Source organism: Pseudorca crassidens, chromosome 9 (assembly GCF_039906515.1).
Source record: "Pseudorca crassidens isolate mPseCra1 chromosome 9, mPseCra1.hap1, whole genome shotgun sequence".
NCBI classification, from domain to species: domain Eukaryota; kingdom Metazoa; phylum Chordata; class Mammalia; order Artiodactyla; family Delphinidae; genus Pseudorca; species Pseudorca crassidens.
Window position 1 is genome coordinate 94,118,799 of NC_090304.1, and position 26,580 is coordinate 94,145,378.

Genomic DNA, 26,580 nt, shown 5'->3' on the forward strand with positions numbered 1-26,580 from the left:
AGAAGTTGATGCAAATTGGCTGCAAAGTAATACATAAATGCACAGGATCTACATCAGGAACCAACAGTGGTGGCATTATGGGGACTCAGCAGTAACTACTCCACAGAGCCTTGTGAGACTAGTGGGAAGAGAAACCAACTGGTGCACAGGGGTTTTCCTGCACTGCCTTCCCACTCCTGGGCACCCCCCACCATCCGCCCCCACCATGAAGCACATGGCCAGACCCTGGTGGAGGCAGAGGACGGTGTGTCCTGCACTGAAGTGGCTCATGGTCTGGTTGGTTGGCCCTTGGGCCTCAGTCCCACACCTCCACCATTTCCCCTCCAGCCTAAGACTCTCCCAGCATGGAGCTGAGGCCAAACTGGGATTTTTATCCCCCTTTTCCCCATGCAGGAGAGGATTATTGTGAAAAGAAAAAATAAGAATCACAAAATCCTTACAAAGATTTCAAAAAATGCCCTACCTCCACTTGCACATCGCTTGCTGAGTTCTGGAAGTTCACATTTGCCTGGGTCTCACCTGCAATGGAACCTCAACCTAGCATTTAGTTGAATTCAGCAAATACTTACTGTGTCTCCTATAGGGCAGGCTTCGTGTTGGATGCTGGAGACTGTGGTCTCCGCCTTTAGTAAGCTCTAAGTCAGGCCAGGGGAGCAAAACCACATTCACTGTAATATAAAGAGATTTATACTACAGTCAGGTATGAACAAGTATCATGGGAGCGAGCCCAAAGAGGAGGCATTTCATTCTGCCAATCTGCCTGTAACGAGGAAGCCAGGGAAAACCCCACAAAGGAAATGACATCTGAGCTGGGCCCTGAAGGTGCTGCTAGGGGAAGGAGGAACAGGGCAGGAGCAGCAGCTTGGAAAAGCAGAGAGGCCTGAACCAGTGGCATCTGACCAAGGGGAGTGAGAAGTCCAGAGAGTCCACAGGGAAGGGGCCCACAGGTCAGGGCGCAAGGGACCTTGACAGAACGCTGAGGATACTGGACACAACCTGCAGGCAAGGGTTTCGTCCTGTCGGCCTCCCATGTGGCCCTGGAGGACGTTCCTGTCCTCGGTCTCCCCTGCCGACACTGGGATAATCATGCTTCCCACACCCTGTCCCCACAAAAGCCACGGACTCTCTGTCACTGGGCCTGGGTTGGCTGGCAGAACCACTCCATGAATATCTGACAGGATGTCCATGTGCTAATTAGGCATTTACTTCATGCTGCAGACATGACAATCAGTTAGCCCAGCCCAGAGCACCCACTGTGGTCCGTTCTTACCCAGAGCAACCCCTCAAGACTCATTCATTCATTCATTTGGACAGAGAGCATAGGCTTTGGTAGCTCTGTGGTCTTTAGCCTTAGTTTCCTCATCTGCGAAATGGAAATATCAGTGTCAAATTTATTGGGTTTTTATGAGATTAATGTATAGAGAGGCCTGGCCCATAGTAGCCTAAATAAATGAAAACTATTATTAGTTCTGAGGTGTAACGCCTCGGCCTACAAGCTGGGGATTTGAAAGTGAATAAGAGACCTGAATAAGAAAATAATAATCAGAAAATGAGTAAGAGTCCTGGCCATAGGAGCTTACAACCCACAAAACAGCATGCTGAATGTTGGGTACAAAGTACCATGGAAACTCAGAGAAAGGCTGAAAAGGCGAGCAGACTCTACCCTGGGAGAAGTAGAACGAGTCTGCATTCTGAGTTCTGAAGCAGAACTGGGAAGACAGGCCCTTCCAGCCCCTGCCCCATAACCTGGGGGTCCCCCAGCACCTCGGGTGGTTGCTTGAGTTTGCTTTTGTCAACACTTTCTCTTTAGTCCACATCAAAAGACTCCCCAAAAGACTCAGAAGTTAGCTCCTCTCCAGCATGAGGCCATGTTGGCTGGGCTAGTCTGAGCGTCAGGAGAAGAAATGGGCCCCAGTAACCCTCATTCCAGCCTCCTCTCCTGCACCAAGCAAAACCAGGACAAGGACCACCATCCTACCACTTTGCACGCTGAGAAAGCATAGCAGAACAAGAAAGTGGGATTTCTCTTGGATACTGAAGGTAATCACATTAAGTGCAAACACCAACGGCATACGTGGAGATGGGGGCAACATGGCCCCATTCCCTCTCTCATAATATGTGTAAAGGAGCTGTGGGAACTGCTGACAGTAGTGAGCTCAGTGGTAATCAATGGTGGGATGTGGTCACCGTGAAAGCTAATTCGGTCTTAAACACACTGATTGCAATGCAACACTGATGACATTGATTATCAAATAACATTGATTACAATATAACCCGATCTACATGGAGGGAAGTGACAGTCCTACTGTACTCTGATCAGAATACCCTGAGCCTCAGGTCTCACACCAGCTGCTGTACTTTAAAACAGACGGCAACAAACTGGAGTGAGTTCAGAGAAGAAAATATGGGACTCAAAATCATCCATTATAAGGATGGTCAAAGGAACTGGAAAAAAGTCAGATATGCCCAGCAGCTTTCTTCTAATGTCAACACAACTGTGACATTACTTCCTAATCACACAGGAGGTGCCACATTAAGGGGGAAAGAGTCTTACTGTCAGCCACTCCAGCACGATGAATCCCAGAGATTGTTCCCTGGGTCCCTGCCTCACGTTCATGTGGTACAGCCCAACCCACACAGTGCCTGCAGGACGACAGTGTTCAGGAATAGTTCCTCTAACCCATTCGGTTTCCCCTGATCTTTATTTATGACTCTGGGACCCACCTTGAGACCACCCTTCAAGGTTAACTTGAACAGGCCTCCAGACCCCTTCAGCTGACCCCCTTGATCCTCTCCTACAGTCCTTCATCCTTTTCCTCCCACCTCTTCCTCTCCTGTCAGCCTCTAGCTGGGCTGTCATGCTTGGTTCTGCTGCTGGATTGGGTGTGGAGGGGAGGGAAGAGGCCCTATGTGAAGCATCTATAAATACAATTAAACTATGTATGAAGATTAATTTCCTACTACCTGATTATGCACAGATCGACTTGCTTCCTTTCTTATACAAGTTTCAATACATAGCTCTCCTCCTATTACCTTAACCTTATGGCTCCTGGGAGGGAAGCAGGTAGGGCATGGGAAGAAAAATGTGTCCCAACACATCTAAAGTGTTGTCAGGTAGAGAAGGGTTATTAGTCTGTTTTTGTAAGCCCCAAGATGAATAACTCAAATGGTGAAGCCACAGGAAATAAAACTGAAAGGAGCTGGAGTTGCCCAAGAATGGAATACATTCTGTCCCAGGAGGTGGTGAGAGGACACAAAGTGTTTAAACATAGGTATGAGTGGCTCTTCCCAGAAATACGATTTGCCTTTGAACTCCAGTACTGGAGTGGGTGTGAGGATTAGATTTCTTTATGACACTTTCTAACTCTGATTCTAGGATTAAGATAATTAGCACTGCATCTCCATGGGACCAGAAGTTGGGACAGCAGTTGAGCTAATAAGTTGATGGAAAATACTTTTAAATTAATTGGTGTGGGGAAAGTGTAGTGTAGAGAAGTCCTTTAAGGTATCTTCCAACTCTGAGATTCCTATTTTGTGATTACAGGTTGTGGAAGAGTGGCAGCCACTGGCAAATCTATACAGCTGACAAGACGCCAGTCAGCCTTCTGTCTCAAGACGACAGCTGGTGTGTGGGTGTACGTGTGCACGCGTGCACTGGGTGGAGATGGGGGCGGGAAAGGACAGGCATCGGAAGGGCCAGAGCTTGGGCTCACACACACACAGTGGAGATCCAGAGCTGGACTTGAGGCTGGCGGCAGACACAAGGCCTGAGCAGGCCCATGCCCACCCCCTCCCGAGCTGCAGCCGCAGCGTCTGTTGTTAGGGACACAGCGGCCTCTGCCTCCTCTGAGTCACAGCACTCTAAGCCATCAGAGCTCAGAACCAACACCAATATGCCAAAGCACAGGCACTCAGGAGCGGGGGACAGAGGACAGGGCCGGGCAGAGAAGCTAGTGCCAACGTGGCCCAGAAAGCCAATGCGCCGAAGTGCCCACCTGCAGCCCCTCTGCGGGCTCTGTGACTGCGGATGAGTATCCAGTCACCCCTCTCACACGACTGCCACCCACTCCCCTACCTGTCCTCAAAGGTCCTGCTCTCTGCTCTGTCCTCCAATGCAGGGCTGACAAGAGGACACAGGACACTTCCTGTCTTGGGTACTACTCTGGCTCAGGGCTCACCCGGATCTCGATGGTTCGCAGGCAGTCCTCCCACAGAGTTCTCATTACCCGCTCCCCACTGTAACTGCAGCCTCTCAGTATCAACCAGAGGTTAAACGGCCCTTTGGCAGCCCCTTTCTCCATCCTAAGGACACCACATACCCTACCCTGCCTGTCCATCTTACACTGGCCGGTCAAAAATGTTCATTATTCACCAGTCAAAAAGGTGCTTCTAAAAGGGCAGCAGCACCCCCTCTCCCAATCTGCCACCCTTGAAACTCAAATGCTGTGTCTGTGTGGCCAATGCAGAGACCACCTTCCTCTCTCTCTGAGGAACTGGAGGGGCTTCCACAGGTCCCGAGGGGTGTATCCTTCCTCGCAGCTTCAGAAGTAGGGAGGGAACAAAATCCATGACTCTAATCCTCCTGCGCTCCTAGACTACTCTTTCCTCTGCCCCTTAGGAAACACAGGCACCACAGCAAAGGCGCCAAGCCCTGGAGCAGGGTAGCCGCCTATCTGGAGCTCCGCCCACCTTTCAGTGAGTCCACCACTACCCATCCTCCTTGTAAGCCACCCCTCCGCCAGCCAGCACTACTCTCAAAGCCAAAAAATACCCAAAAAACAAAAAGAGAGCTGAAATACTCATTGAGAAGAACTGCTTTTGAAATGCCATATGGCCTTACCTACAGAGAAAGCCCCCCACCAGTTCTTACTGATCCAACCACAAATAAACTAAATCTGGGTCCTGTCTGGACATACCATCAGCAGCAGTGGCCCACTTCTCCCCTTAGTCGGGTAATGGGTGAGGGAAGGCTGCCTGGAGGTAGATGGGGAAGAATCACTGGACTAGGCCAATCACGACTCCTCCCCCTGCTCTAGACACCCCCTCTCCTGGGGACAGAAGACCCCATCCACTTCAATACCCTTCTTCAAATGGCACAGCCCTCAATCCCACCCAGCAAGAGATGCTGGCTCACCAAACCCAGCCAAGGAAAAGCCATCCTGCTGTTCAGGTAAAGTCAAGAGTGCGGTAAGAGTGGAGTCAACAGGGGCACATGCCACTGATGCAGCAGGCACCACTCGAAATATCTTAATAATACCATTTTAAGAGAAGATACTGATATTTTATTAAGCACCTACTACATGCCAGGCACTATGCTACTTTATTTCAAATCCTCTCAAATAAGGAAATTATGGCTCAGATAATTTTTTTTTTTTTTGTGGTATGCGGGCCTCTCACTGTTGTGGCCTCTCCCACTGCGGAGCACAGGCTCCGGACGCGCAGGCTCAGCGGCCACGGCTCACGGGCCCAGCAGCTCCACAGCATGTGGGATCTTCCCAGACTGGGGCACGAACCCATGTCCCCTGCATCGGCAGGCGGCCTCTCAACCATTGCGCCACCAGGGAAGCCCATGGCTTAGAGAATTTAAGTAACTTGCTAGATGGTAGCACCTGCCTAGTTTGTTGACCTCTCTAGGAGGCTGGTTCCCACCAACTTCCACTATTAATGAGGGGAAGATAAGAAGCACCCCTCTGAACAAAGAGGTGGAAGTGAACTTCCCGTGATGGGCAAGCAGCAGTAGGGGATTGCTTTGCAGGAGTCAGAAGCCCAGGAGGAAATAGCCCCAGGAGATGGTAAATACTGCCTGAAGCCCCTTCCCAAGGCTCCACTCCAGACACAACATCTAGGCTACTTCGGCCAGCCCAGCAAGTCTCCATGGATTCACTTCAGTACAACCTATGAAGAATGTTACAAGCCCTGAACTTACCATGGAGAGAAACCCTCCCATTCAGGTGAGACTTAGCCTGGAGGGGTGCAGGGTAATAGGGAATAGAGGAGTGGCACTCTGCATAAAGCAGAAACTGACCCCTCTGTTCCCAACCTACCTAATTCCCCCTACCCAAGGGCACTCCCGTCCCCGAGGCGGATCCCAGGCTTGGGAACCACCAACCCAGGAGAATATAATAAGCAGCAAGTACCCCAGCCCTCTCCCTTCAAGAGCCTTGCAGGCAATATTTGGCTCCATGGTTAGCCAGGACCCCTCTGGGAGGGCACCATACCCACTACCCCAACCCAGCCTATGTTTCTCCTTCCTGTTTGGGCTGGACAAGCAGGCAGCCCTGCAGTCCAGGCTTTCAAAGCTCAGGTGATCCAAAAGGGGCTGGGAGGCCACTCTGGGATTCCACACTAATGACTCTCTATTTCTGGTCTTGGGGAGACAACTCTGAAGGTCAGAGGTGTAGAGGAGGCAATGCGGATATATTTGGGATCTGCTATTCCCATTATTAAAGGCTCAGTCAAGTTGAGCCGGCTGTGCAGGAGGTCCAGCCTGCTGGGGTCCAGATTCCCACCTTTAATCTCATGCCTCTCCCACACAGAGGACACCCTCTGCACACTTTCTCACTCCCCTTAGGTGACTACTACATGACTACCACTCATCAGATTTCCTTCCAGAACCCTCCTCTTGGTCAGTCGATGTTCCCAGTTCACATTCAGGGCAGAAAAATTGCACTAATAATGCATCCAGTCTACATGGAGTATATCAACCAGTATCAGAGTGACTTCCAAGCCCCAGGATGGAATCAAGTCCTCAAACTTGACCGAGACAAGAGCAGCCAGGGGATCAAGAGAGTAACCAGAACTGTGGGCAACCTACTGTAAGTTTGCTGTAGGGGGAAGGGCCAGAGGAGGGGTCTACTTCCCAAGACAAAGGTAATAACTTCAGACTGTCATCTGTCCAACTGAGAGACAAAGCTGGAGAAGGCAACAGAGCAAAGGACTAATTGTTTGACAATCTTGGATCTCCATCTAGTTCAGACTAACTTAGTCCTCTCATCTCACATACGTTTTGAGCAAGGACAAACTGCATGCTGTTCATAACGGGGCGGGGGGGCGGGGGTCAGCTCTTGCCCTACGCATCCTGGGAGACGTGAACTCTAACTGCAAGCCAGGAGGTAGAGTAGCCAGGCTTATCCAGTACCCATGAAACTATAGAGAATCAGACATCCCACTTGCCCAACCTTGTCTTAGCTTCTCCCCTATTAAAGCCTGCTTCCTTGGGGCTTGGAATGGCCCTCTACATACCTCTAACTCATCCGTGAACATTAGAAGGCCCAGCTCCAACCCAAAGTCAGTAATATGTGCACAATGTTACACAAGTGTTACAGAAACAGCCATCCTATTCCAAGGTGGTAGATGAAAAGATAATCTTCACCCCGAAGTGACCAGGAACACTAACCTAGCAATGAAACGGTTCCTCTCCCTGCCCCCTCAGCAAACACACGTCCAAGCTCCTGTTTCCCAAGACCACATTTTCTAATGTAGCCTCAAGCTGCCTAACAGGGTGATTTAGAAAGTGTCTCCATTGCCCTATCCTTCGGCTGCAGGTGTCACATCCTCTCTGCCGGGTCTTAGTATGATAACCAGGGAGTGTGAAAAGAAACGGAGATAAAATAAATTAAATTTTTGTTTTCAGAGAAGAAATAAATTTTCATTTGAAATTACCTGAAAATACACTGTACAGTTTAGGCAGGCACACAAATGACAGGCAAAGAAAGCATGCAGAGGCCCGGTGCCCTTCTATTTGGCATCCCTGGACTGGTTCATAGATATGGATTCTGACCTATAGAAATACTTTTACCCCACGCAGCAACTACAACCAGACCGTGTGGAAGGTCACCGCTCCTGGCTGGCAGACCACTACGCATCAACATCAGAAGCCGAGCTGGCCGAAGCAGGAGATGCCTTCCTGCGTGGGAAGAGTGCTGCCAAGTCTAATAGAGACACAGTGACCAGGGTGAAGTGCCTGAGCTCTCTGCCAAAGGGGGTCACGTAAAGATTCCAGCTACCCCTCATCCCAAGAGGGGGTGCAGAGAACAAGAAAAAGAGTTTACCCGGCCAGGATACCCCAACGCCACTTTTCCTGGGAAATCCAGAAATTTGGCCCTCCCAAATCTGCAGCCACTTACAGACTCTGATCTCTCCCTGACCACAGAGGTGAGGTATGTATGCAGTTAACACATGCTTGACACGTGGTAAGTACTTAACAAAAGATAGCCATTAAAATCATCAGCATTATTTTATTATCATTATTTCCCCAGACATGCATTCCTCTCTTCCCAGATATCTTATCTGCTACCTCCCCAATCCCTGGAAGAAAGGGTCAAGGCTAACTACCCCTCTAGTACATTCAGGGTCTTCACAGCCAAGCTCCAAGCTGAAACTGCCAGCAAGCAATTCTTCCAGGACTGTGGAACTCAGCCCCGAGTATGCCGTGGAGATCCTCATCACAGAGGCTATGAGAAGGCCCTGGTAAGTACTCCTTCCTGTGGGTAGGACACCACCCCCTGGACTCTCCCTTCGCCTCTTACCTGGCTATTAGGGTGAGGATGGATGGGGGGAGAACTGCAGAGAGAGGAGTGTGATGTTTAAATCCTGGCTCTTTTCTATTGCACAGAGCGATTCTGAGCAAGTTACCCTCTCTTGCCAAAAGAAAAAGAAAACAGGCCCTGCTTACTAAGCACTAGACATTGTTTCACCTGTGACTCCTTGTAATTCCTGAGCTGACAGAGGGTGCTGAACGTAACACGCAGGAAGAGGAAGACTGATTCCTTTTTCAGCTGACTGCTCTCTGCCCCCTCCCAAGGGTAGGGGTTCGCAGGCACCAAATGAGAATCAAACTACCACCAGGACCTCCTACATGCCCTTGTTTTCTGAAAGGGTGAACCTGTGTAAGCCCAAGGTCAACAGCATCGAATGTGAGGCAAACACGCTTTCTCTACTGAGCAGAGGAAAATATTCAGGTACAAAGGAGAGAATGAGTCATTACCAGATACAGTAATGTTGTCTGCATATGGCAAAAAAGGCCAGCGTCCTGGGGGAATCATGACTCGGCTGCAGCATGGCCCTATAATCTCTCTACCTACTTTTACAGGCCAGTCCAGCTGCCTGAAAGCCAGTTCCAGAAGTATTTATGCCAAAAACAGGACTCAAAACTAAAAATAAAAATGAAACGGGAAGAAAGAAACTGCCCAAATAACCTTTGCAAAAATGCGCAGTTCAGGACACACATTTCTTACCAAACTCAAACTTAAAACTCAGGCCTCAAGATAGCTACCTCACAGCCTCGACTCCGCCTTCTCACTGGGATTCCCCAGGCACACCCTGACCCTAGTCCAGCTCTTTGACTAGGGTGAGTAACCTCTTTAGAAAGGAACGACGCTCTCTGTGTCCTAGGTCAGTGTGTTCCAAGATACCTGAGGAAAAAAGAGATCAGAGTATTGCCCTCTTGCTAATGAACCAATGGCAAAGCATTAAGACTTCTCAAATCAGTAAAATCAATTAATTACATTCTATTTGAGCTACAGCGTCTGCTCACTGCTGTTTTTTGCCCTTTATATTTTTTGAGATATAATTCACATACCATAAAATGTTCTCTTTTAAAGTGTACAATTCAGTAGTTTTTAGTATTGCTCACTGCTCCTTAAGTCTAAACTTCAGGCTGAAGAAGGCATAGGAAAGGAAGAAGAACAAGAGGATCTGAATATGATTTAAAAATTAAAAAAAAAAAAAAGTCTTCCATGGAGAGAAAGGTTTCCAAAGCCCAAGTAAGGGAGATTCTGGTCAAAACCTAAATACTACGTTTCTCTCTTGAAAATCTTTACCATATTGAAAATAGGATTATGTTTCTGGATCTAAGGTAGGGATAAGAAGTGGAAGAATATGCAACTGAATTTAGCCACCTATATCTTTGAAAGATTCTAGGTCTTATTATTTTGGAAAATGTGCATGGACCCAGTGCCCTGCTTCCCCAGTCCAGAAAAGATGTATCACACTGCCCTCTAGTAGCCAGCCTAGGAAATGACAGTCAGCTTCCAGCTGAACAGGCTTGGAGGTCTCTGCCCTAAAGGTGTGCCGTGCTCATACATGAAAAGGCAGAGAAATCAGAGGGAGGAGGAATTTATAAATTTTCACCAATGCCCACTAAACACAAAGCTTGCCCAGAATAGAATCTATCTGCTTCCCCTCCACCTCAGTCTCTGCTTGAATACAGGTGATAAATTCTTTTGTTAAGAAAAAAATTGGTGGTTTTAGATTTTCAAAGTATCTGAGCCTCTTAGTCCATTCAGGCTGCTGTAACAAAAATACCATAGACAGGATGGCTTAAATAACAAATATTTATTTCTTATAGTTCTAGAAGCTAGGAAGTCCAAGATCAAGGTACCAACAGACTTGGTGTCTGGTGAGGGCCAGCTTCCTGGTTCACAGACAGCCAGTTTCTGGCTGTGCTCTCACATGACCAAAAAAGCAAGAGATCTCTCTGGGGTCTCTTTTATAAGGGCACTAATCCCATTCATGAGGGCTCTACCTTCATGACCTAATCCCCTCCCAAAGGCCCCACCTCCTAATACCATCAACTTGGGAGCTAGTATTTCAACAAATAAATTTTGAGGGGATACAACGTTCAGTCCATAACAGCCTCTTAAGGCGAGTTCTTCCTAAGAAACAGTGTAGGGCCCCACAATGAAGTTAAAACCTGAACCCATGTGGAAATAAAAGCCAGCTGTGTACAACAGATGTGACAATAGACTAGAAGTTTAACATGCTCACCGCCACTCACAGGAAAGGGACTGGCTTAACATAACTTACGAAAGTATAAACTCAAAAGCAGTAACTTACAGTAGGATCCAGTGTCCAGAGCCTATATTCCCTGGGGACTTTTTTAAAAATAAGCTTTTTATTTTGGAAAAATTTTAGACTTACAGAAAGTTGTAAAGACAATACAGAAAGTCTCATTACTCTTCACCCAAATTTCTTGACTGTTAACTCACCTAACTACGTTCATTTTTCAAAACTGAGAGATTAACAATCGCATAATTCTATGAACTAAATTCCAGACTTTATTTGGATTTTACCAGTTTCACCACAACGTTCTAACCTTGGGCCTTTTAAAAAAATGTTTGGGACTTCCCTGATGATTCACTGGTTAAGACTCCACGCTTCCAATGCAGGGGGCCCGGGTGCGATCCCTAGTCAGGAAACTCGATCACACATGCCGCAACTAAGAGTTCGCATGCCACAACTAAGGAGCTGGCAAGCTGCAACTAAGACCCGGCACAACCAAATAAATAAATAAAATATTTTTTTAAAAAATGTTTACAGCAAGGCACCAAAGGACCATACAGGCACTGCAGAGCCCAGGAGAACACTGGGTTCTAGTCCCAACTCTGCCACATGTTAACTATAGAACCTTCAAGTTTATTTTGAGCTGTTTCCTCTCTAAAACTACCTTCCTCTCACAAATGCTGAGTCTAGACACAATTTAAGTTTACCCTTCATCTCTCTGCCTAAGCTCTCCTCTGACAGCCACTGACCAATTAGGAAAGAGATATTCCTAACTTGGTTGTGACTTCAGCTGAGACTCTCCAGGTAGAGAATGGAGTCCCTCTGGGATTTTCCACAAAATCCACAAAAGTCTCAAATGGGGGACGGGAGCGGGCGGGCAGACAGCCTTTCTTCAGGATTGCAGCAGAGAGGATCTCTGTCTCAACAACATCCACTTTTCCCCTCTTCCTGGGTGTGCATCACATTTCTCAAGTTCCTTTGCATTAAGGGGCAGCCATGCAACTAAGTTCTAGCTAACAGAATGTGAATGGCTGTGTGCCACTTCTAGAGCTGGCCCACAATATCTATCAAGCAACCCTCCAAGCTCTGCTCAGCTCACCAAAATGGCAATACCCAAAGCAACCCTGGCAGCCATGTTAATGTTGGCATCAGCCTGGTCCCTAAATGACTGCATGGAGTAGAGAATCCCCCTCCCTCTCACCCAATCTGAAACTACCCTGGACATGAGTGAGGAGGGAGGAAAAAAACTTCTATTGTGGTAAGCCAGTCCATTTGGAGAATGTCATAGCAGTTTAGCCTACCCCAACTAATACAGGTACTAAATGTCAATTCCATTAGAGCAAGACCTTGCCTCTGGATGTGTGCTTAGAGCCCCAGGCACAAAGAACTGAGTGGATCACATGCCTGAGGTCAGGACACACTATCTCACTCATCCATGCAAGGCCCCTCTTTTGTTTCCCTTTCCCTCCTTCATTCCGCATTCTAGTCCCATTCTGTTCCCTCCCAAGGACACTATTCTAGTAAGTTAAGGTGTAAAATTCTCCTTAAAAAATACTTTCTGTGTTCAATTTACTTAGCTAATTTTTGCTATAAATTTCATTATTCCTTATTTTCCTCACCTGGAGTCTATCATGTCCTAACAGCTTGCATCTGACTTTTTTCTAATATTCCATCATATACATATACCACATTTTACTTATCAATTCCTTTAGAAACAGGCTTCTAAGCTGTTTTCAGATTCTCGCTACCCAAGATACATAAAGATAAATATCCATATACGTAACTCCTTGTGGATCTGTGCAAGTTTCTCTGAAGGATAAAGCCAGGAGTGGAAACTGCTTTGAGGCAGGGTATGTACAAACTTAATACATCAGTTACCTATTGCTGCATAACAAATTACTTAAAAACTCAGCAGCTTAAAACAATAACACCCACAGAATGAAAGGAAATACTTGCAAATCATGTATCTAATAAGAGACTTGTTACCAGAATATATAAAGAATTCTACATAACAGTGTGTATGTGTGTATGTGTATGACAAATAACCCAACTGAAAAGTGAGCAGGGCTTCCCTGGTGGCACAGTGGTTAAGAGTCCACCTGCCGATGCAGGGGACACGGGTTCGTGCCCCGGTCCAGGAAGATCCCACATGCCGCGAAGCGGCTGGGCCCGTGAGCCGTGGCCACTGAGCCTGCGCGTCCAGAGCCTGTGCTCCGCAACGGGAGAGGCCACAACAGTGAGAGCCGCGCGTACCGCAAAAAAAAAAAAAAAAAATGAGCAAAGGATTTGAATAAACATTTCTCCAAAGAAGATAAATAAAGATATTCAACAACATTAGGCATTAGATAAATGCAAATCAAAACCACAATGACATACCACTTCACACTACTAGGAGAGCCATAATCAAGAAGACAGATAATAACAAGTATTAGCGGGAGTTTCCTGGTGGTCCAGTGGTTAGGACTCAGCGCTTTCACTGCCGTGGCCCGGGTTCAATCCCTGGTCGAGGAACTAAGATCCCACAAGCTGCGTGGCATGGCCAAAAACAACAACAAAAACAAGTATCAGCAAGGATGTGGAGAAACTGGAACTCTCATACACTGCTTTGGAAGTTTGGTAGTTCCTCAAAAAGCAAAACATGGAGTTAACCATATGAGTCAGCAATTCTACTCAAAGAAAAATGAAAACATAAGTCCATACAAAAACTTGTACATGAATGTTCATAGCAGCGTTAGTCACAATAGCCAAAAAGTGGAAACAACTCAAATATCAACAGATGCATGGATAGATAAAATGTGGTATATCCATACAAGGGAATATTATTCAGCCATTAAAGGGAATGTGGTACTGATACATACTACAACACGGATGAACCTTGAAAACACTACGCTAAGTGAAAAGAGCTAGATACAAAAAGCCATGTATTGTATGATAGTCCCATTCACATATTATATGAAATGTCTAGAACAGGCAAATCTACAGCAACAGAAGGATTAGTAGTTGCCTAGGGCTAGGGGAGCCGGGGCCAAGTGAAGAGTGGCTGCTGATGGATACAAAACTCCCTGTATCCAAAATATTTTTAAATTAATTGTGGTGAAGGTTATACAACTCTGTGATATGCTAAAAACTACTTAAACACGTTAAATGGGTAAACAGTATAGTATGTGAATTATATCTCAAGCTGTTAAAAAATAATAAACACCTCCTCTTATCTCAATTTCTTTGTGTCAAGAATTTGGAGCTGCGTGATTCTGGCTCAGGATCTCTCGTGAGGTTGCAGCCATGTTGTTGATCAGGGCTGCACACATCTAAAGGCTTGAATGGAGCTAAAAGGATCCACTTCCAAGGTAGCTCACTCACAGGGCTGATAAATTGGTGTGTCTACTGGTGAGAGGCCTCAGTCCCTCTCCGCATGGGCCTCTCCAGAGGACCACTTGAGTGTCCTCATGACATAGTAGCGGGCTTCTTCCACAGCAAGTAATTCAAGAGAATACAAGGAAGATGCTTCAATGTCTCTTATGACTCAGCCTCAGAAGTCACACATTTCCAGTACATCCTACCGGTTACACAGGTCAGCCCTATTCACTGTAGGAGGGGACTACACGAGGGCTTAAATACCAGGAGTCCGGGATCATTGGGGCCACACTGGAAGCTGGCTATCAACACTTGATATTACGAAGACAATGATAACAACAGCTAATAATTTTGTGACATGTACTATGTGCCTGGCACTGTTCTAGGCTCACAATAAACCTGTGAGGTGGGTAATATTATCTCCATTTCAAAGATGAAGAAACTAAAACACAGAGAAGTTAAGTGGCTTATCAAGGTCACATAGTAAAAGACATACCTGAGATTCAAACTCAGACAATATTCTCTCAAAAATTCTGCAATACTACATCCCAGATATTACTTATTTTCAATTAAGTTTTGCCCATTTGTTCTCCAGAATGGATGCACCAGTTGAAACTTCCCATGAGTTTTCATTCCCCATGAGAATTCAGTCTCTTCCTTATTTTTGCTAATAGATACAAAGTAGAAACTCATTAATGTTTTGATCTCTATTTCTCTTATTACTAGTAGTAATATACTTATTACCCATTCTGGTTTTCCCTTTAGATTTTACATATTCATATTCTTTGCCTATTTTTATTTTGTGTTTTGTATTTCTTTCCTATTTGTAGTAGTTCCTTCTACATTCAATCTCTTATAAATGTATTCCTTTATCAGTTTTAGACATTGGAAATATTTTCTCCTAATCTATACCCATTTTTAACTTTGATTATGGGGTGCTTTGTTGACTAGAAGTCTTTAATTATGATGTAGGCAAAGCTATCAAACCTTACGGATTGTGATTTGGAGATCTAATTTAACAAATTTATCCTCACCCCAAGGTCACAAAGACATTCCCCATTTTTTCTAATTGGCTGTAGCATTTTACCTTTCATTTAGGTAAAATCACTTTGGGATTTGTCTTTGCCTTATGTGGTTTAAGGCAGGGATCCAACCTTATTTGTGTCCATATAATAAGCCAATCTTCCGAGCACCATTATCTATCTCTTCCCCACTAATTTGTGACACTACCTTTACCAGACACCATGTCTCCAAACTGCCATGTCTATTCCTAAGTCTAGTTTAGCAATAATTCTTATTTTCTAACAGGAAGGAGCTATCACTGTGAAAGTTTGTACTCATCCTGCTTCCTAGATGAATGAGAAATCCAGCTATCACCCTCCAAGATCCCTGGGGGTTCAGTATTAGCTTGTATTCTTCCCCAAAACAGAATATCCGTTTAAGAAAATCATTTTAAAAAAATAAATGTGTGTTTATTAAAAAGGGAAAACCCTAACCAAGAACAAACCCTGGGACACAGAGAAATCAACGCTTCCTCTGAAAGCCAGCAATAGGCAGTGTCGGCACACCTGAGAAGTACAGGTCCTTCAGTCCAAACATTACGTCTCAAATATTCTTCTGTAGTCAAAACTGGCATCCAACAAGTCGCTGGTCTGTGTGGGCCCTGATTATGAGCACAGATGACTGTTGCAGCTGGACGTCTGTCCACCCAGTGTCCACCACCACAACCCACAGCCACCCCCACTGCCTCAGAAAAGTTACATATCCTCAACACTCCACTTGTAGGCAAGTTCCTCCACCGCCTTCTTGCTGGCAAGCCTGGCAAAGCGCTTCTGTTCAAATCCATTGGATCTGCAATCAAGAAATACTCATCAGCCAGAATCCTGAACTGAACATTGATTTTTGAAAAAAGAGTTCACAATCTAATGAGCAAAAAGGAAAGTAAAGGCAATCATGTGAAAATATTTAAGACATAAGCAACAGAATCAGAAAGACAGAATAATCCACCCTCTTATTAGTACTTGTTCAGTTCTTTCTCAAACTTTTGACAACTGTTTCAAACATTTACCGCTCTCTAAAGGCCCAACTCACTCTCAGCTGATGTCTACGTATTATACTTTATCCATTCATTACACAAACAATTAGTGAATTCTTATTATATACTAGGCACTGTGTCATGAAAATGAGCGTAACACAGCACCTATCCTGATAAACTCACAGACTAGTGGAGGAGATTGACATTTAAGCAAATAATTAAAACAAAAAGCATAGATTATGATAGAAATATGCATTGGGTATCATGGAAGCAGAGTGGGGATCTTACTGAACTTGGGAGGGGGATGGACAAGAATGGTCAGCAAAGCCTTCGTGAAGGGGGCCCCCACGCTAAGTCTGAAAAGAAAGAGTTAACCAGAGGGCCAGAAGGGTCAGAAGGGCATTTCAGCATAGAGCATAGCACGAGCAACAAAACGGCACAAAAGTAAGAAACAGCATGGCACATGCAGGGAACCAAAGGCAAACTGGTATGGCTGGAGCCTCAAATATGAAAAGAGAGTAGCACGAGACAAAGTTAGAAAGGTAGGTAGAGGGCAAATCATAATGAGCTCTGTAAGCCATAGTATAAAGCTTAGATTTCACCTAGTAAGGATAAACTTATTTTTTTTAATTTTTATTGGAGTACAGTTGATTTACAATGTTGTGTTAGTTTCAGGTGTACAGCAAAGTGAATCAGTTATACATATACATATCCACTTTTTTTTTTTTACATTCTTTTCCCATGTAGGCCATTACAGAGTATTGAGTAGAGTTTCTTGTGAACGATAAATTTAAAGTGGGAGCATAAACTGCATTTCAAAGAGATCACTCTGGAGGAGACTGAAGGCAGGAAAGTTACTGCCATGGTCCATGCAACAGATGATGAAAGTAATGATAAAGAAGAGGGACAGAAAGAGAGAAAACATAGTAGGACTTAGTGATTGATTAGTTATATAAGGGCAAAGGAGGAAGAGGTAAGTTTGACTCATGGGTTAATAATTTTAGTGACTAGATGAATAAGGCTGCCATTAACCAGGACAGAACACAAGAGTAGGAGCACGCTTAGAGTAGAGAAAGCTGATGAGTTCAGTTTTGAATATGTTTGCATTTAAGATGCCTCAAGTACATATCAACAGAGAAATCCAATGCACAGCCAGATACTCCAGACTGAGGTGCAAATACAGATTTGGGAATCATGTACATACAGCTGGTAAGTGAAGGTGTACTAGACTAGATTCAGCCAAGAGAGCACATGGAGTGAGAACAGCTAAGGGTTACAGATGGAGCCCTGAGAAACATTTAAGCAGGGGCACAGAGGAACAGAAGTTCATAAAGGTGGCCGAGATGAAATGATAAGAGAAAATAACCAGAAGTAGGGTGTCATGGAAGTCACTACAGGGGTGAATTTCAAGGAGTGGCCCTAAACTCCCTTCTAATACCATGTACTTCGTCTTCTTATATAAACTTCTTGAAAGAGTCTTTATTCACTGTCTACTTCCTTATTTTTCATTCACTCCTTGACACATTAGAACCTGGCTTTTGTTTCACTATGCTATGGAGTTAACGCTCTCTCAAGTCATTACTGATCTTCCTTATTGCCAAACCCAGTGCTTTCTCCCTCTCACCTAATCAGTCACTAGGTCCTGCCATCTTATCACTTAACCAATTTCCCACTTCCTCCTCTCTCCATTCGTACTACCACTGTCATGGTTCAGACCTCCATCATCTTTAGCCTAATCTACTGCAACAACCTTGTATCTTGTCTCTCTACTTCCAAATGTGTGCCTTGCAAATGCTTCGTACGACTGCTACAATGCATCACCTATCTAGAATGTAGAGCTACTGTTAATCCATCAGTGGCTCCCCTCTGCCTCTAAGGTAAACACCAAGCTCCTCAGAAATGTTTCCAAGTCCTTCAGTGACCAGGCCCCTGCTTACCTTTCCAGCCCATCTCACACAACTCCATTTCACACTTACTGCTATCCAACATCAAACTGCTTATAACAGGCCCCCACCCCACCAAACACTAGGATGTTCCATATCCTTATGACCTTGCAATACAGGATGCTCTTCCTTAAATATCCTTCCTTTCCTTCTTATCTTGGTTAATGACATCCCTTAAGACTTAGCTCATGTATCACCTCCTCTAGGAAGCATGCATTCCCTGACCAGTCTCCCAAGGCACCTTGAAAATCCTCTATAGTAATACTTAGCAAGTAGCACTGAAATTATTTACTTGTCTGTCTTCTCCTCTAGATAGAAAGTGAGTTGCTGTGCTCAAGGACCGTCTCTCACTAATTGTGAGACCCTGGCACCTAGTACATAGCTGCTTAAAATTATAATACATATGCTAAGTGCTACTGAACTGATTGGGATGACAGGCTTCCCTCTTTCCTAAGGCCTTCCCTAAGGGATCAGTTGGGTGAGTAGTGAAAGGGTGAGGAAGAAGGGAATCTTATTATGAATGGCACCATCTCCAACCTTAGAAGCATGCATGGTGTTCTAGAGCACAAGGAAACCGCTGCTTCTTGTCTTGGGGAGTAAGTACTTAAGAGAATCAACACTAATATGATCAAACAGACAAAAGGTCCTATGAATAACAAACCAAACCCTAAACAGAATCAAAGAAACAAACTGCAAGAGAACACACAGTGGAAAGAGATTTAGACCAAAGAATCAGGTGCCCAAGGTCTAATTCCAGCTTTATCAGGTGAGCTGAAAGACTATAAGTTGTTAAATTTATCGGGGCCTCCGTTTCTCTTTTAAATAATGTAAGTTAGTTTAATTGACCTTATGGGTTTTTCTAACTGTAACATACTATAGATCTGTTTTAGAAATATTCACTTGCCAAAAACAGACAAAAGCAGAAAAGGCAATGAAAGAATAAATAATCAGAAAGAAAGCAAGGATGAGAAAGGGAACTAAAAGGAAAAATCTAGGAGAAAAGAAGAATGAGAAGTGTAGGAAAACTACTGGGAGAGATGGAGACAAATTATACCAGTTAAAAACCAGGTCAGGGAGAGTTCTGTTTTGGGTCCAGAAATTTGAAAAAAAAAAAATAGAAAAAAGAAAAAAAAAATGAACTCAGTGTAGCAGGAGTATCTTTATGGTTGTGGCTATAAAAAGATCTACTTCTGGCTATACAGCAAATTAGTATTCTGAAAAACCCTCCTGTTACCAAAAAGCCGATATACAGTGTGCTGCAAACGAAAGCAGGAAAGGAGCCTGAAACCACAGCCACCCTGAGGATACCTGCCAATATCAGGAACTAGAGCTCTGGATTTAGATGGCAGCTTAAAGGACAGAAGATAATGCCTTAGGCCCATATAAAGCAGAGTGGTAGATTCCAGACATGGCAGAGAACTCGTGCAAACTAACCTACACTCAGAAAACAATTATAAAATCTGGACAAAATATAAAGATACAAGTATCTGAAAGTATTTGAAGGCATGAGAGAGTGACCAAAAGCAGACAAAACTTGGGTGGGAGTCTGGGTGTCAGAAGAGATTTGTGAGGCTTTTTGTCAGAGGGCACTTCCCAAACTGCACAGCTCATGGAGGCAGAAAGCCACAGGCTTACTGGCTTAAGGTGTCAGTGCAGAGTGAGCAGAGCAGCTGGAAAATCAGGGAAGAAATACTGAAAGGGAGGGAGCTTCAAAAGGGATGAACTCCAAAATCTACATACAAACTGCACCCAAATCTTTGGCTAACTGCTAAACTGTGCTTGTGCAGGGGAAACCCCCTTGGGCCCCATGAAAAACCAGCAGCTAGAAACTGAAAGAACTGAGCAGAAATTTTAGCTGCTGCCCACTGCAAAGAAGTTAGAGTTTGGAGTTAAAATACAGTCAAGTTAACTGTCTGCTGGAATAAAAATCAACACACTTCAAGGACTTCCCTGGTGGCGCAGTGGTTAAGAATCTACCTGCCGATGCAGGGGACACAGGTTTCGAGCCCTGGTCTGGGAAGATCCCACATGCCATGGAGCAACTGAGCCCATGTGCCACAACTACTGAGCCTGCGCTCTAGAGCCCACAAGCCACAAGTACTGAGCCCGTGTGCCACTACTGAAGCCCGCGCGCCTAGAGCCCGTGCTCCACAACGAGAGAAGCCACCACAATGAGAAGCCCGCGCACCACAATGAAGAGTAGCCCCACTCACTGCAACTAGAGAAAGCCCATGCGAGGCAACGAAGACCCAATGCAGCCCAAAACAAATTAAATAAATAATTAAAATAAATTAATAAACAAAATTAAAAATAAGATGGTTACACCATCTTATTAAAAAAATCAACACACTTCAAAGGAATATAAAAGAATTCAAAGTCTCTGCAATGTACCACTCATAATGTCCAGTATAACATTTTTAAGTGACCAGACATGTAAAGAAACAGTAAAATGTGATGAAACTCAAGAAAAAACTATGAATAGAAACCAATCTTGAGATAACCCAAATGTTGCAATGAGCAGACAGGAATTCAAAGCACCAATTATAAATATTCTCAAGGGAAAAAAAATGACGCATAATGAATGAATAGGTAGGAAATCTCAGCAGAGAAATATGTCAAATGGAAATTCTAGAGTTGAAAAATATAATAAACTAGCTGAGGGACTTCACTGATGGCACAGTGGTGCCCGCCAATGCAGGGGACACGGGTTCGAGCCCTGGTCCGGGAGGATCCCACGTGCCACAGAGCAACCAAGCCCATGTGCCATAACTACTGAGCTTGCACTCTAGAACCCGTGAGCCACAACTACTGAGCCCACATGCCACAACTACTGAAGCCCACGTGCCTAGAGCCTGTGTTCTGCTACAAGAGAAACCACTGCAATGAGAAGCCCATGCACTGCAATAAAGAGTAGCCCCTGCTCACCACAACTAGAGAAAGCCCACGTGCAGCAAAGAAGACCCAACGCAGCTAAAAATAACTAATAAATATATTTAAACTAGCTGAAACAAAAAATTCAGTGTATGAGCCTAATAGGCTAGAGATGGCAGAAGAGTCAATGAACTTGAAATCAGATCAAAAGAAATTATCCCACCTTAAGAATAGAGAGAAAAATAATGATAGAAAAATGAAAAGGACTTCAGAGATCTGTGGGATAATATCAAGTAGTGGAAATAGTGTAATTGGAGAAGGAAAAGTGGTTTAAAAAAAAGGAATTGAACAAAAAACAGCCAAATACCTCCTAAATGTGAGAAACATGAACTCATAAATCCAAAAAGCTCAACAAACTCAAAAAAGGATAAATACAAAGAAAACCACACCTAGGTACATCATAGTCAAACTGCTGAAAACCAAAGACCAGAAGGAAATCTTGAAAGCTGCCAGAGAATATATTATAATATGTATATGTTGGGGTTAGGGGGTGAGACAATGAAACAAATGAAATCTGAGGGTTGACTTCTAATTGGAAACAATGGAGGCCAAAAAGTGATGAAAAGTCTTTAAAGGGCTGACAGAGCTGTCATAGAAGTCTGGTACTGTCAATCCTGAGTTCTCTGTGTTGGTTTGAAACCTCAGGAGTTCCCTGGGTAAAATCTGAAATTGGCCCCCATACACGGAGGACAACAAGAGACCAAAGAAAGAGGCAGATCACTCCAGATTGGCAGGTGGCAGGTTTAATAAGCAAGGGAACTTACATACAAGGTTTGTCTTGGGCGCAGGACAAGTGGTTCTCCACACCTGCCTGCCAGAACCCTAAAAGTTTATATAGAGGCCTTATATATAAGGGTTCGGTCCAGATGGTCTCAACAACACCCTACTCTCTCAAGGCTATGTCCTTGAAATGGCTGCCAGTATGGGAAGAGTAGGCAGGATGTACATTCCAAGGACAGGGGAGAGGTAAGGGCCTCCAGTTGCCTGGGTCCAGCTCACAGGTCAACCAGTGGTCACATCCCCTCGATAACCTCCCTCAACACTATGCCAGTGAAAACAACCCTTCAAAAACGAAGGTGAGAAAAAATTCTCTAATTTAATTAATAGAACTGTGCCAATAACAATTCCTGGCTTTGATAATGTACTATGGTTATAAAAGATATTATCATTGGGGGAAGTTGGGTGAATGGTACACTAATACACTGTACTATTTTTTCAAGTTCTTGTGAGCCTAACATTATTTCAAAATGAAAGCTGTTAAGAAACAAAGGTGAAATATAGACATTTTCCTATCAACAAAAACTGAATTTTTTGCCAACAGACCTGCACTGAAGGAATATTAAAACTTCCTAATTTCTTTAGGAAAGAAGGAAGAATACCAGAAACTGTAACTATGTCAGTAAGTACTAACAACTATGTATTTTTTTCTTTTGTTTTCTTAGTTTCTTAAAAAAATATATAACTGCAAAGTAAAAATTTTAACACTGTATTGTGGGATCTATACCATTTTTTATGTAGTATGTATGAAAACAATAGCACTAAAAACAGAGGTTAAGTAGAACTGTAGTGTTGCAAGGTTCTTATATTTTATGTGAAATAGTACAATTATAACTCTCAGTAGGCTGTGATAAATTAAAGATACGTACTGTGATCCTTATAACACTGAAAAAAAATTGCAGAAAGGTATAACTAAAAAGAAAACAGAGCAATTAAAATTCACTACTAAATTCACACACCTAAAAGCCAAACCTAAAAGCCAAAACACTGACAATACCAAATGCTGGCAAGGATATGGAACAATAGAAATCCTCACTCTCTGTGGTAATGTAAAATGATACAGCCTCTTTGGGAGACAACTGGCAGTTTCCTATAAAATTAAACATAATCTCAACAATACAATATAGCAATCATTGGGTATTTACCCAAGTAAACTGAAAACTATATCCACATAAAAACCCATACACAAATGTTTACTGCAGCTTTATTCACAACTGCTAAAAACTGGGAGCAACCAAGATATCCTTCAACTGGGGAATAAACAGACTGTGGTATACCCATCCAATGCAATACTACTCAGTGATAAACAAGGAATACAGTACTGATTCATGCAAGTACATGGATGAATCTTAAAATGCATTTTGCTAAGTGCAAAAGGTCAGACTCAAAAGGTTACACATTGTATGATTCCATTCATGTAACACTCTGGAAAAGACAAAACTATAGGGACAGAAAACAACAGCAGTAATTATAAGGGGTTGGTGGAGGAGGTATAAATGACTAAAAGGAGACTTACACAGGAAATTTTAGAATGATGGAACTATTCCATACAGTACTAGGGTGGTGAATGAATGACTCTACTCATTTGTTAAATCCCATAGAACTATACACCATAATGAGTAAACACTAATATAAGTAAACTATAAAAGAAAAAAATTACCCAGGATGTTTGGGGGGGGTACGGGGGCTGACTCTTTATGTTGGAAAATAGTATTTTGATTAGAAATTATAAGGGTAAGAACAAAATGAACTGCACATAAATGCTACACTCTAGATGGTAAATTAGTTTCTCATTTCTGAATTTCTCAATTTTGAAACTGTTTTACATGTGTCCTGGGATGAGCAAAATGGATGGTGGATGGTGGGTGCCAGGTTTCTCAATGTTGGGGAGGTAAGCAAAAAGGAAAGGTAATACTTGGTTAGAGTCAGTTACATCAACATGAACTCTTATTTATATATATATGTAAATATATGTGTATATACAACACACTTGCAGGTGGATAGACGCAGAAACAATTGTAGATATGTGTGTATACACAGACTACTATACACGCATTAACTAGCTCTGTCTGCTGAGAGGGTCTAGAAACAATGACACCTCAGTAACAACAAGCACTCTAGCAGTTGGATCTTGGTTTCTAAATATCTTTCTCCATTAAAAGCAGCCAGGATTTCTTAAAGAAATGGCTATTTTAGGCACTGGGGCAGAGAAAACACAATATGAGCCTGAAGCACCTTATAGTAACAGAAAGTCAAAGAATGCTCAAAAAATAAAAGGATAGGCATATAAAAGGGACTCCTGAGAGAACTCCCAATGGCCAAAGAACAAAACAATTTAAGCAACAAAATAAATAACATACTATTAGATTACTATACAAAGTATAAAATATACATGAGTCCATACTGATATAAACAAATGATTGAGAAAATAAATGGTGAGATGAAACAGATCTTCCTTACAGAAAAAGTCTAAATAATATATGTAGATATCCTTCTGTAGGTCTCCTTTTGAGTGCAAGCTGAACTCAGTTGACTCACTTCCAGAGAAGAGAGTATGAAAGAAGAAAAACAGCAATTTTAAAGCAGAGAAACCTGGCAAACACTCACTACCTTAACCCAGTGATCCAGGTTAACATTACTAGTGATGTCATGTGGATATCATGTAACCCCTAAAATGATGTGATGAGAAGGACACTCCACCACTGTGGAAGTCTTTCCAAAAACCCATACCCTCAGGCTAATCATGAGAAAAACATCAAACAAACTCAATTTGAGGAACAGTCAACAAAAATACCTGACCATACCCCCCCCCAAAAGTGTTAAGGTTACAAAGAACAAAGAAAGACTGAGAAACTGACACAGATCAGAAGAGACTGAGGAGACATGACAACTAAGTACAATGTGGTATCCTGAATTGCATCCCTGAACAGAAAAAGAACATTAATAGAAAACTGGTGAAAACTAAATAAAATCTGGTGCATTAATAATAACATACTAATGTTGGTTTCTTAGATTTGATTAATGTACCATGATAATATAACGAATGGTAACAAAACTGGATAAGGAGTTTACAAGAATTCTTTATACTATCTCTGCAAATTTTCTATAAATCTAAAATTATTCCAAATTACTTAAAAAAAGAATACAAAAAATTTTTTTCAAAACACTACCCCAAGCAACTGCAAAATACACATTATCTTCAAGTGCAAATGGGCTATTCACCAAGGTAAACCATATACTGGGCCATAAGACAGGCTTAATAAATTTCAAAAGATCAAAATATTACATAGTGTATTCTCTTACCTCAATGGAATTAAATTGGAAATCAATAACAATGAGATATCTAGAAAAGTCTAAATGTTTGGAATTCTAAAATACACTCATAAGTAAATCATGGCTCAAAGAATGAACCAAAAGGAAAATCAGAAAATATTTTGAATAAAATCCAACATACATTCCTGAAAAAAGACATTCCTTGGCAAACTAGGAATAGAAATTTCTCAACTCAATAAAGGAAATCTACAAAAAAAATTCTATAGTTTACAAGATATTTCATGGTGAAAAGGCTGAATGTTTTCCTCCTAAGGTTAGCAACAAGGTAAAATATGTCTGCTCTTACTGCTTCTACTCAACATTTGCACTGGAAGTTGTACCTAGTGCAATAAGGCAAGAAAAAGAAACAAAAGGCATCTGGATTAGAAAGGAAGAAGTAACACTGTTTATATTCACAGAGGACATGATCCTCTAGGTTCAAAATCTGACGGATCCTGCAAAAAAAGCCATTGTACGAAGTGACCTTTACTTCAAGGAAAGTGGCTGGTAATATTTGTTGCCAATGATAAAATAGGAGCTTTCAAGCGTAAATCAGAATTTTGAAAAACTTGTACCCACTACCATGAACTCCTTTAGCTTCTAGTTATTTAAAGATTTTTGTGATGAGATCAAAGTTAATATTAATATGTATATATCATTATCTGATATTGTATATGAAATATGTTAACATTTGGAAGGTCTGAAAAACTCAGCAAACCAATGAACAGCAGATGATGTTATAAAATCATGCATGAGTAAAAGATATAGGAAATATCTTGCACTACCCAGTATATGGTTTACCTTTTTCCAAAATAGGAAGAAGACCAATGGATTTTAATCTAACAGTATGAAAAGCTTTTTGATATGGTTTCTGATTCCATATTACAAATAACCTTTAAGAAACTGCCACTTATTGAGTTTTTGTGTAGTATTAAAAAAAATCTAGGGCTTCCCTGGTGGCGCAGTGGTTGAGAGTCTGCCTGCTGATGCAGGGGACACGGGTTTGTGCCCCGGTCCAGGAAGATCCCACATGCCGCAGAGCAGCTGGGCCCGTGACCATGGCCACTAAGCCTGCGCGTCTGGAGCCTGTGCTCCGCAACGGGAGAGGCCACAACAGTGAGAGGCCCGCGTACCACAAAAAAAAAAAAAAAACCTAATACACCTTCCTTTTCTAACTACCTATGTATAAGGTTGAATTTTCTTCCTATATTTCAGCTAAACATACTGCAACAGACTAAATCCTGATGTCTTCTTGTACACACTGCTGTATTTAAAATGGATAACCAACAAGGGCCTACTGTATAGCACAGGGAACCCTGATCAATATTCTATAACAACCTAATTGGGAAAAGAATTGGAAAAAGAATAGATACATGTATATTTATAACTGAATCACTTTGTTATACACCTGAAACTAATACAACATTGTTAATCAACTATATACCA

At 43.0% G+C, this 26,580-nt stretch overlaps 1 protein-coding gene and 1 long non-coding RNA gene across 2 annotated transcripts in view; both read right to left on the reverse strand.

Annotated features, from left to right (window-relative positions):
• LOC137230894 (uncharacterized) overlaps positions 1-7,025 on the reverse strand; it is a 270,727-nt gene extending 263,702 nt beyond the window's left edge. Inside the window, exons 1-2 of the long non-coding RNA XR_010946298.1 lie at positions 1,271-7,025; positions 570-668 (exon numbers count right to left, since the gene is read on the reverse strand). This is a non-coding gene — a long non-coding RNA (uncharacterized lncRNA). The remainder of the gene's footprint in view (positions 1-569; positions 669-1,270) is intronic.
• An 8,560-nt stretch (positions 7,026-15,585) lies between these two features.
• BUD13 (BUD13 homolog) overlaps positions 15,586-26,580 on the reverse strand; it is a 34,264-nt gene continuing 23,269 nt past the window's right edge. The window contains exon 10 of the mRNA XM_067751104.1: positions 15,586-15,987. Within this exon, the coding sequence (XP_067607205.1) occupies positions 15,894-15,987 (94 nt within the window). The 3' untranslated portion in view covers positions 15,586-15,893. The remainder of the gene's footprint in view (positions 15,988-26,580) is intronic.